Source organism: Argiope bruennichi, chromosome 4 (genome assembly GCF_947563725.1).
Source record: "Argiope bruennichi chromosome 4, qqArgBrue1.1, whole genome shotgun sequence".
Taxonomy (NCBI): Eukaryota; Metazoa; Arthropoda; class Arachnida; order Araneae; family Araneidae; genus Argiope; species Argiope bruennichi.
Window position 1 is genome coordinate 125,413,124 of NC_079154.1, and position 12,268 is coordinate 125,425,391.

General features: G+C 34.0%; 1 protein-coding gene across 1 annotated transcript in view; it reads left to right on the plus strand.

The window, feature by feature from the left end:
* The window catches only part of LOC129966434 (phospholipid-transporting ATPase ABCA1-like), a 59,125-nt gene extending 47,937 nt beyond the window's left edge, over window positions 1-11,188 (plus strand). The window contains exons 19-23 of the mRNA XM_056080858.1: window positions 609-1,111; window positions 3,808-3,995; window positions 5,082-5,255; window positions 7,199-7,421; window positions 11,012-11,188. Coding sequence (XP_055936833.1) covers window positions 609-1,111; window positions 3,808-3,995; window positions 5,082-5,255; window positions 7,199-7,421; window positions 11,012-11,188 — 1,265 coding nt within the window. The remainder of the gene's footprint in view (window positions 1-608; window positions 1,112-3,807; window positions 3,996-5,081; window positions 5,256-7,198; window positions 7,422-11,011) is intronic.
* The last annotated feature ends 1,080 nt before the right edge of the window (window positions 11,189-12,268 follow it).

Here is a 12,268-nt window from a genome sequence, read left to right on the forward strand (position 1 = left end):
CTAAACAGATATAATTTGATATACATATTTAATATCTAAAGTGTAAATATTTATTCAATTTTGAACCAAATAGGCTAAAGGGCTATCGACTTTTGGTCTGTACTTTCGTATACATGTAAATACGATAGCTAGAAAAGCCAATGATTAAATATATGAAATATGATTTGTGATTTGAGTTCACAATCATAGTTTTATGCTACATTTTGGCTAAAACAAAACACATTCGGTTTTCACGCATTTGTGTATTAATCGTATTCCAGCCATTAAACGCTGAAGATAGCACACTAATAAGTTGTTGTTTAGTAATTTTTTTTCCAATGGCATGCCATTGATAAATACAATTCTAGTGCCAATCTTGTCTAGCTTGTCATGCTTAAAATTGAGGGTTGGGATTTATAATTTTTATAACTTTCGTTGCTGTTGCAGCGGTCTGGGAAGCTCGAATTTTTGTTTTTTTTCACTCCAGACAGGAATCTAAGAAATATCTTGAACTTCATTCTCATTCTTTGATCACTAGAAGCTCATTTATCGATAAGATTATTTCGTACTTTTCATAAACTATATTTAGCCTGCATTAAATTCTAAACTTAGACACATTTATTTTCCAGACATTTGCAAGAACAAATGCAAGAAATTTAAACCACTTATTACATGGGACAGAAATGCCTGCGGCCGTGACGTATTTGCCCTTGCTATAGCTGGGCTCGCCTATTTAGCCATCCTGTTTTTAGTAGAGTATTTTGTAAATAGCTACATTTTCCGTGCCATTAGGTATAAGGTAAGTGAACTATATGTGGACAAGTATTTGCCAAGGGACATCGTCGAGGATTCTGATGTTCTCCAAGAAGAAGAAAGGGTGCATAACTTGATTGTGGAGAAGTCAGGCTCTGGCGAAGAAGCATTGTCAGTGCGCGTGCTGACGAAAGTGTTCAAACCGTGCTGTGCCGTTAATCAGTTATCGTTCAGTATACGCAAGCAGGAGTGCTTCGGTCTTCTCGGTGTGAACGGAGCCGGCAAAACGACTTCTTTCAGGATGCTGACGGGAGACATCCAACCATCGAAGGGAAATGCGTACATAGAGGAAGTTTCGTTGAGGAAGAATTTGAAAGAGGTAAAATTATTGAATTATCATTTTCTTTCTTTTGAAAAAAAATCGAACATGTTTAATAAATGGACCAATTAATGAAAATTGCTTCTTAAAAGTATATCTACATATATAATATGCAAATGCAAGTGGCATAAAAATCAGTCATTGCTTACTGTAGAATGGCAACGATCAAATCCAAATAAACAATCGTAAGGAAATTTTAGATTAATTGAATTGATGCCTTTTAATTGATGTTAATTTATTGAATGCCTTTACCGCTAAACTTAATCCAGTGTTTCATTTAGTTTATCAGCGGAGTTCCAAAATATTATTAACCAGCAGGAGTGGCAGCTCCAAAATTTTCTTACATAATTTCCAATAAAGATCTTATCTCCCTTCCTCCATAAAATTATGGTTCTTAGGTGCAGCCAAGAATTGTAAAGTCGTTCAGGGGCCGGGATAGCCTGGTTGGTAGAGCGTTGGATTCGTGTCCCTTAGGTTGCGAGTTCGAACCCCGCCGGCCGAAGATTTCCCGCGTGTTTGGTGGCTGACGCGTGTATAAATCTGTCGTGGTCGCAAAGTCCTCCATGTCGAAAGTAATACCACTGTGGGTACTGGATCAGGGGTGATCGTTCTCTGATTCAGGTCTAAATTACGGTCTGTGGATGAGTGAATGAAATGCGTGAATGAAGTCCACACCGTAAAAAGGGTTGTAGCGTGCGTAGTTAAGTCGTACCCTTGGCCGTAGTTGGCTCTACGATAAAAACAAGAGGCGCTCACCTTCTGGCTTAAATCGGCTTCGAACATCGGGCTTGTCCGTGGCAAGTGCCATAAGTAAGTAGCAACATGTGTCGTTAACTGTTGTATGGCAATGGTGAACGATAGCTGCAAAATCTAGGTCTTTGTCGTTGATCTAGCATTTTTGCTGTATTTGTCGCCAGTATATGTATTTTCGACATCTTTTTGCCAGCCCATTGACACCAAAATTTGAAAGAAAAAACTATAGTTGTAGTCACAAGATAACATACCAAATTTCATTGTATTTATGAGTTATCGCATTTATAATCGTGCGAAAGTACAGACCGACAGATGGTCAGCTTTTTCATAAAATTGGTTCAAAAGTTAATAAATATATATCTCTTAGATACTAAACCTGTATATTAAATTTTATCTGTGTAGCTCCCTGTTTTATAGTAAATGAGTTCACTTGTAATCGAACTGCCGGAAAGACAGACTTCCTGCGAATGGATTTCATTCAAAATTGAAAAAATCTATAAATTTGGTCGGGATTGCATATTTTAAATTTCAGCCATCTAGATCGAAGCATTTTTGAGCTATCGTGTTCACTGATGTCAAAAATGTATTTTTCGGATCTAGTAGGTCTGAAGCGTGGACACCTGGCAAAATCTCAAGTTTCGAATTTTTTGACGATTCCAATTTTTTTCTCTACAATTTGCACAGGAGAAAGTAAAAATGACCGAAAAAGGATTCAGTGGGTCATCAAACCTCTATTCAACCAGAAGAAAGAAATAAAAACGAAAGCAAGATTCAGGCCATAAATAGAAATTTTAATCTAGCGCGGAATTAGGATCATCAGTCATTAGGCAGATAATTGCTATGATTTGTATTATTAAAACATTAAATCCGTTATTTCATAAATATTCTGTTAATCCATGAAATATTTAAAAATTCTATGAAATAAGTGATTATTTTTTTTTTTTTGGTCGTGTGACTATTTAAGTCAAATTTTTGTGCAGTAGCTTCTGAGGGTAAAGACCCCTGAGCACCCGAGGGCAGAAGTCTGACTTCTAGCTCAAATGAAGATAGCACACACACACGCTTGCGCAACCCATTTTTATAGGGGGGCACATTCACGCATCTCACAGATAGAACAGATGAAGAACAAGACTCGAACCCAGGACGCCCAGGTCACGGGGAAGACGCACTACCCCTATGCCAGGACGCCGACAAGTGACAATTTATGAACTGATATTTCATAAAATAACTAAACATTTTAGGAAATAAAATGACTATTACAGTTAATATATATATATATATATATATATATATATATATAAATTTACCGAAATATTAATTTGTTGTATAAGATTCCATGTAATTTATATATTTCAATTTTATTAAATAAACAAGGTGAAATTTTAATGTATTTTGTATTAATAATTAGTATAGCAACCAGAAACGTTTGCTGTACTATTAATAGTTGGTCATCAAAGGTTGCTAATTTATCAATGGTGAATCATTCCATTTTATTATTCATGGCAAACACAATAACAAAATTCATGATGCAAATGACTAAATCATTTATTACTTAAAATGATAATCGGACAGCAATTTTAACATACAAACTCTATTGGAAAAGCTCATTATATAACTTGAGATTTTTAATTGCTTAAACTGTTTCAAAATTTCAGTGCCTAGAAAAAAATATAGCTATAACTGAGCAGTTCATAGCAAAGAGGAGAAGAAAAATGACATTTATATAATCCATATAAAGAATAATAATTACAAATTATTTCATATTTCATTAAGCTTACTATCTTTTGGATCTATTGTTTATGTACTTTATTCAAAAATCCATGAATTTATTTTATATTATGCAAAAAATTCTACCTCCTCTCCAAGCTTGTGCCATGAATTTAGAATCACTCTATATAACGGAGCCGATCCCTCACTGAAGATCTTCCATTTTCTTTTTACAGTTCCAGTCGCGTCTCGGTTATTGCCCGCAGACTGACGCACTGATTGACCGTCTCACTGGCAGAGAGATGCTGTCCCTCTTCGGCCGCCTCAGGGGCCTCAGTGAGTCCGACGTGGAGACGAAAGTAAACAAACTGATACAGACAATCGATCTGGTTGACGACGCCGATAAAGAGACTCAGTTTTACAGGTGTGTCAAAAGTTAAATTTATATTTTTATTATTATATAAAAGCATATTTAGGAAATGGATAAAATTCTCAAGGGGCCACTGATTAGACCTTTCAGTACTATTTAAAAATAATCGAAGATCAAATTGGAAATTTCTATTCTATGTATTCAAAGAATGGTGTTTGTGACAATAATGTCCAACATTCTGGATTATGCTGTGTGTAAACTATAGTGGAAGGTTTGTCATCATATGTTTCTGTTAATACGAGATTACCTATTATATAGAAAGTTTTCAAGTTTATTTAGACCGTTATTCTAACATTCTAGAAGCATAACTCTACATCCAGTAACTGGCGGTACCAGAAATTACTTCTTTGACTACTGTGTAAAGGAGAAGGATACGCTTATTAAAAGAATTTACTTTAAAAAGTTTGTTTGAAGTAAGATTTTTTTTTTCATAAACACTGAAAGCATCCCCTCTTAACCCTTTATTAAATGCTCTTCATAATTGTTCAGATAGAGAGGAGCATTGATGATATAGAGCAAAAATTTGCAGCTTACAGCTGTGAAGGAGGAAATTATTACTTTATCTTAAAACGAAGAACAGTTATTCTTTTTATGCAATAATCACGAAGTGTTCGAAAAATCCTTGTTTTTGGTCATTATATAGCATACATACTCTAGAAAATCTAATTACATTTAAATATCGCCTTTAATATTTGGCCCGATTACCTCTAGACATGTAATGTTTAGTTTAGTTTAGTTATATTAACATCCCGTTGTAAAGCAACACTAGGGCTATTTTGGGACGGACCTCGTCATTTTGAACCGCGGTCAGATGACGAGGACGACACCTGAGCTGTCACCCCCGTCTCCACACCACACCAGCGGGAGGACTTTTGGCCCTGACCGCGGTTCCATTATATAGAAGGAATCATAGAAAAGACTAAAACCTCTAACAAAATTTAGTTTATACAAAGATATGGGAATTTTAAATTTCTTATCGTACTGAGTGGCTTTCTGATTGAATTCCTATGATCTTAAGCATTCCTTAAGGATACTTGTTTAGTGAAATTCAGATTTTAAAAAATTCTCTTCACGTTCCAGTGGTGGAAACAAGAGAAAATTGTCCTTTGCTATTGCTCTGATTGGATCACCGCCGGTGATTTTATTAGATGAGCCCACAGCTGGTGTAGATCCCATTTCTCGAAGAAAAATGTGGAACATTGTCTCCTTAATTCGGAGTAAGCCGGATGCTGCGATCTTACTGACTACTCAAAGGTGAGTGACGTATTTCTGTAATGTTTCAAAACATGCATTTTATTAATTTTTCAGCTTCACTCACTACATTTATTAGATTATGTTATTAATAGTATTTTTAGGTAATCTGTTCAGTGTTCTGCATTTTAAAATATAAAACAAGCAGCATGGAATGCCTATTCGACCCATTTATGCTAAAAATATTATATTTCAGTGTATCCTCACAAGTATATAATAAGTTAAGGCTGGCAATTCAGTCTTTTCTCTATAATAGGTTTATTTCTATTTAATTTAAAAAGCAATTCTAAATACAGGGTGTTTATAAAGTCCCGGACCCATTTTGATGTTTAATAACTCATAAAATAATAAAGATATAAACAAACTTATGGCATTTATTGATGGAATAACTCATATATTTTCCTTTTCAGGTTTGAATATTTTTACTTTTGTAAATATCGTCTGCGCGTGTGGTTAATTTCAGATAATTTCATTTTCCAGTCTAAATATCTGTACATTTCTAAATATTGTCTGCTTATTAATTGCATTTTTCTCTCTTTTGTTTTTGGCAACTATTGTAATGTTATGTTTACTTTTGATGTGTTTGTTCTATGTAGTACTTTTGTATGTGATGTTTTATTCGAGCGGATATTAAGGAGAATGCATACACCACAAGAGAAAGCACAGATTTTATGGTGGTTCATTGAAATGAAATCGATAGTGCATGCACAGAGAAATTTCAGAAGAATTTACCAAAAAGATCCTCCATTCAAAAACAGCATCTTGCGGTGGAAAAAGAATTTTCTAGAAATTGGAAGTATCGAAGATAAGAAACGTTCCAGACGTCCTTGCACAAATGATTTTGATGTTGAGCGTGTCAGAGAGACATTTTTACACAATCCTAGAATATCTGTGAGATCAGCGGCAACAGAATTGGATATGCCAATTTCGACGATGTACAAGGTTATTAAGAAAAAATTAAGACTGCATGCATACAAAGTTCAAATTGCTCAAGTTTTGGAACCGAACGATAGGCCTAGGAGGATGGCCTTTGCAACAGATATGCTAAGAAGGATAGAAGATGCTGCTGATTTTCTGAAGAGCATAATGTTCTCCGATGAAGCATCCTTTCATGTTTCTGGCATTGTTAATCGCCATAATGTGCGCAAATGGCTCTGTGGATGCCGACATGCTTGTCGCTACCTGGCGTGAAATTGACTATCGACTTGATATTCTCCGTGCGACGAAGTGGGCACACGTGGAAGTTCATTGACAAGGGTCATGAAACTTTTTGAGTCTATTTAACCATTTATGTTATTAATTTAAATCTATCTTTATTATTTTATGAGTTATTAAACATCAAAATGGGTCCAGGACTTTATAAACACCCTGTAATTTTTGACAAAAAAAATATAAAACGAAAAGTACTTTGATGAATTTTCTGAGTCTGAAATATTTTCTTCCTGTAAAAGCCACAGAATAAACGTATGAAAATAAAAACCAAGATGAGATAGGAAAAGAAACAGGTTAGAAGTGCTATTTTTTTCCCCAATTAATTCCGATACAACTCCATCAATGTAATTTCCCCTTCGTTTTAAGTTATACATTTTGAGATCAACGCACAGCAATTTAGAGCACGGAATTAAACTATTCCATCCTCGGTTTACCGTAGCCATTTTATGATTTCCAAGAGCGGTGATACTTCGTAAACGATAGTTAGATTTAACATCTTAATTATGAATACAAGATACGACTAACAAATGATTGAAAATGTATTTATACAGCATCAGAAACTAGTAAAGTCGATAAAAATTATAAAATAACCGGTTAAAAAAGGGTTTTGTAATAGGACAATGTGTACTATAGTTGCCTAACCCCAGTGCCCGAAGATCATAGGACAATTTTTCACTTTATTGGGTCCTACTGTACAGTAAAGAATTTCGTTGTTCACTTTTATATGCTTCCAGCATAAAAGAATGTGAGGAGCTGTGCGGCCGGCTCGGTATCATGGTAAATGGTCGTCTTCGGTGCCTCGGTTCCACTCGGCGATTGAAGAGCAAGTTCGGCCAAGGATACACACTCATAATTAAAGTGAAAAGCAAAAACCAGAAAGATGTGGAGTTCATCAAGGAAATCAAAACGTATATTGACTCCAACCTGAATGGAGCAAAGTTGAAGGACGAATATCAGGTAAAGTAAAGGAGATAGTTTTATAATGCATGGGTTGGTCCAAAAAAATTCGTATTGGAGTCCAAATACTAAATGATTTCAGAATGATGTAGACCTGCTATTCACTTTATTAGTGATGGAAGAATAAGCTAAGTTGTTTAGTTTAAGAATGATGCAATAAACAAAAGGAATCTCTATTAATAATACAGATGTGTGTGTGTGTGTGTGTATGTGTGTGTGTGTGTGTGTGTGTGTGTGTGTGTGTGTGTGTGTGGAGAAGAGTGGAAATATGTAACTCGGAACTATTTTTTTGAAATTTTAATTAATTAAACATTAAGCTGAATTTTGCCGTGATAAAATCCAAACACACTACCGTACAAAAACGAATTTGATACCAATATAATGGTTTTAATATAAAAAATTGTATTTTCAATATTGTCAGTTTAATAGTTGTGTGAATTTTTCCTGAGTTTTAGAAATGTTATTTATGTTTTTTTATTTAATTTCTACATTGTTGGTCAGAAATTCAAAATGCTTTCATTGTTTTGTTAAATATTTTATAACATAATTTTCTTCCATTGTTGAAAGCTAAAGAAGAAGGATTTTGTTTAATGTTTATGAAGCTTATAAAACAGATAAAAAAAATAGTGAAGCTATGTACAATATCGCGAAATTTAGAGGAAGGATGAACTGCGCATTTACGTTTTTAATAGTCCTGTTATGTTATGGGACTGTCACCATTAGAAAAGTTCATGTAGACAACAAATGATACTTAAAAACAATGAAACTTTGATGTCAAATAATTTGGTAGAATCCTGGGCACAAAGTTATATCTAAACGATTTATCTGACAACAAATACAATCAATATTCCTGGAAAACCAGTTGGTCGCCTGTGGCAACTAGAAATGCAATATAAAAATGTTTAAAATAAGCACAGAGATATTTTAGGAATTAACTTTCATATCATTGCATTTCTTTTCCTCTTTGAATCATCTCTATATACACATTTGTTCTTGCCATTAATTCGGTGAAATCACGCGTTTTCTGGAAGGTGAGAAATATAAGAGTAGTGACAACGATAGCGAATAATCGTTGAAATTTTATATATATATATATAATAAATCTAGATGGCGAAATTCTTGTAATATTTTTAGCTTTTTTTTTAAACACTATTTCCAATTTAATTGCCATGAGGCGCCATAAGATGAGGAACAGACATTTTCTTATTGCCGATCGCTAGATTGTGTAGCTAGAAAATTTGAACACATTTACTTTGGAAATTTTAAAAAGACTATATAGTATTTTATTGAAAATTTTGAAAACGTCTTATGCTTATGAATCCATAAGCATAAGGCGTTCCTACAGGTCCTTTCTCATGTGCTCTATAAAAAGATGTATATATTACTTAAAGTACACTATGCACTACGTTGGGAAAACCTTTACGATTTCTATGATTAATATCAACAATTGAATGCTTTTTTATATCGGAATGCAGTCACCAATAAGACTAGGTCGGACACGCGATCAAAATTTTATATTAATTTTAATCTTTCACAAGTTCTTTGGTAAATTTCATGAATGTTTATGTGTTTTAAGCTTGTGGTGAATAGCATATAAGCCCGTTAACTGCTACGCTGCACGAGCAATTGCTTTTGTATCACGGTCATGTTAATGGACTGCGAACCACAAGATCCCAGGTTCTATCCTCGCTCAATTCAATCCGCCACATTGGTGACCTCGTACGATCAACCTTCGTACAGCTGTTATGATGCCATCTACCCGCAACCAAAGTCGTCAGACTCACTTGACGCAGCAAGTGAGCACTCACCCACGCACGCTTGCCATAACGCTTGGCGCTACTCAAATGGGTACAGACGCATTAGAATCAACAGCTAATACATCACCACTCAACGTAATATCGTTCGTCTCGCCTCCGACTCACTGGAGGGAGAGTCTGTGGTGAATAGCATATAAGCCAGTTAATTGCTACGCTGCCCGAGTAATTGCTTTTGTATCATGCTCATGTTACTGAACTGCGAACCACAAGGTCCCAGGTTCTATCCTCACTCAATCCAAACCACCACAAGCTATTAAAAATAAATGACAGTAAAAAGTATGCGAAAGACTGCACTTAAAATATAAATTATGCGAATATAAAAATATTAGGAGGGGTAGTCTCCCTCCCCCAAGCTCACTCCACTTATCAATACTCATGAATCACGTCGTGATTCTTTTGAGTTCGCCATATAATTTTGCATTTATGCTAGTAATAATAAAAAGCTTTAAAACGTAAAGTTAAATAATTTAAATTATATGAATTGCTAGCATTAAGTTTTCATCAATTATTAAAAGCTGAATCAACAAATTATGAAATCAAAATTTTCTCATAGCAGAGAGATATATAAGTAAATGTTAGAAAGCAAAAATATATAACTCTAAGATGTTCAAAAATCAAAAATTGATTTTACTTCTTTTTCCTTGTTATGATAAGATTTATTGCATCAAAATTAGCTGACACAACATTAACGCTGAAATAATCGCCACAGGCAACAAATATTAATTAGATTAGTTTAGTCATGTAAATCAATTTTGATAACTTACATCTTATCACAGAAAAAAAAGCCATATTACAGTACACACCCGAATATCAAGGCTAATGTGGCGGAAGGATAGGCCAGATAACAAAAACGCCGGATAGGCCGTAGTTCTATGTACATATTTCTTTGCCCATTAATACCAGAAGACAAAGTTTTCATGCGCAACACACCACTTTTCAATTTCTGCTAGATTTTTTTTTTTTTTCAATTCCCCACTATACTTTTCCTAACTCCTAACTCCGAAGTTATATTTTTTGCTATTATATCAGAGTTTAGTCGGTATATAGCACGTAATTTCTCTTTCATAGTCACTACAACTTCTTTTTGTTTGTTTGTTTATCAGGCATTTTGAAATCTTCATTGTCGTGCACTTAAAAAAACATTAAGTATACCCGAAGAACAACTTACGAATGCTGTACGTATTGTGCAATTATAATAAAGAACAACGGCAACAACTGACGTCTGTTACCTACTGACGAAACAATGAACAACGAGCAGAACGCTGCTCTTTTCCTGTCACAATTTGTATTTTGTACATGACACGTAAGAAGATCGTAATAGAAGCCCACTTCCAATGCCTTGGCAAAGTTTCCAATGCGAAGCCTTGCTTTCCTGATTTAATCACGATAAAGAAAATAGTCACGAACCGGATATTCGGGAATGTACTGTACTACAATCACATTATTTTAAATTATATTTGAGTATTGATGATAAAGCATTTTGAGTGGTCAGCTGTACTTCAAAGTGGAGATATTAATTGACAATGCTCTAAAGCAGAGTGAGAAGAAGGCATCTGGAAAGGAGTTAGCTTGAAAATGGAATGTACCCGTGGAATGTTTATTCATGCTGTCACAAATCGTAAACACAGAAAGTGCAAGCTCAGAATTCATTCATCTGAATGCATTCTTTCTGTTTGGAAAATGCCTTTGTTATTTACAAAATATATTTTTAATATCTATTGTATATCTCTCTCCTCTATTAACTTTGAATATTCACCTATGCTCTATTTCCAGGGTATATTACAGTATCATGTGATAAATCCATCTATTACCTTGAGCCACCTCTTCAAATTTATGTCAGGGATGAAAGAAGAATACGATTTAGAGGAATATCTGATCAGTGATACATCGCTGGAGCAAGTATTTTTGGCACTTGCGCGTATACAGAGAGATCGTTACGAAAAACACTAAAAAAATGTGTCAAAATACTGAGCTGTTTATATATTTTTATTTTTAAACTTGTACTCGAAGAAAATAAAAAGAAGAAAAAATACTTCTAAATTTGTACTGTTTGTACTATTATTCGTACTATTTGTACTAAATTATTCGTATTTGTACTGTTTGTACTATTTGTACTGTTCGTATTTATAAACACTCAAAATATATTATTCGTACAAAAATGCATATTTGAAATATATTATGAAAAAGATTCATAATGAGACCTTCATCGAGGATGTCTCTGTTTATTTCCTTTTATTATATATATATATAGAGAGATAGATAGATAGATAGATAGATAGATAGATAGACAGAGAGAGGGGGTGGAGGCGTTGTCTAAAAAGTATTCGACCTTTGGCCAAAAAAAAAAAACTAATTATGTTAAAAAAACTGGGAACCTAATCTCCTTCAAAGTAGGCCCCTTGCGCCTACACACAAGTAGCCCACCGATCCTTCCACTGCCGAAAATACTTCTCAAATATAAGAATCAATGCATCTTGCCAAAAAAAAAAAAAAAATAGATTTATAAACAAAATTCTAACGATTTTATTAAGAAACCCGCTCAAACATTAAGAATATTAAATTTAAAAAGAAATCATAATTTCTGAAAAATCGGCTTTTCAATGCATTCACCCATCTTAATAGATAAGTGTATATATATAATTAATTGATATTTAACGAGAAATTTCTCGATATATTTTGATTCAATATATAAAATATCTCTACTAAAAAGATTAAGAAAAATCTCAAAATCTCATTTTATTAAATCTTATGAAAAATTTATAAGATGCTTTTCTATTACTTTTAATCTTGAAACGAGTTAACACAGTTGTTTATTTACATATTTATGAAGTGATTAAAATGTAGGTGATGTCAAACGAGAGGCGTTTATTTTCATTGATTAAAATTGCATTTTTTATAATCATACTCAAATGATTGATAGTGTGGTGAACCTTATAAGCCAGATAACAGTTACATGAGTGATGTAGCAACTGCTGACAGATCCCGTACCCTGTATGGCGCCATGTTGGCCATGTTGCGTCACGTCATTAA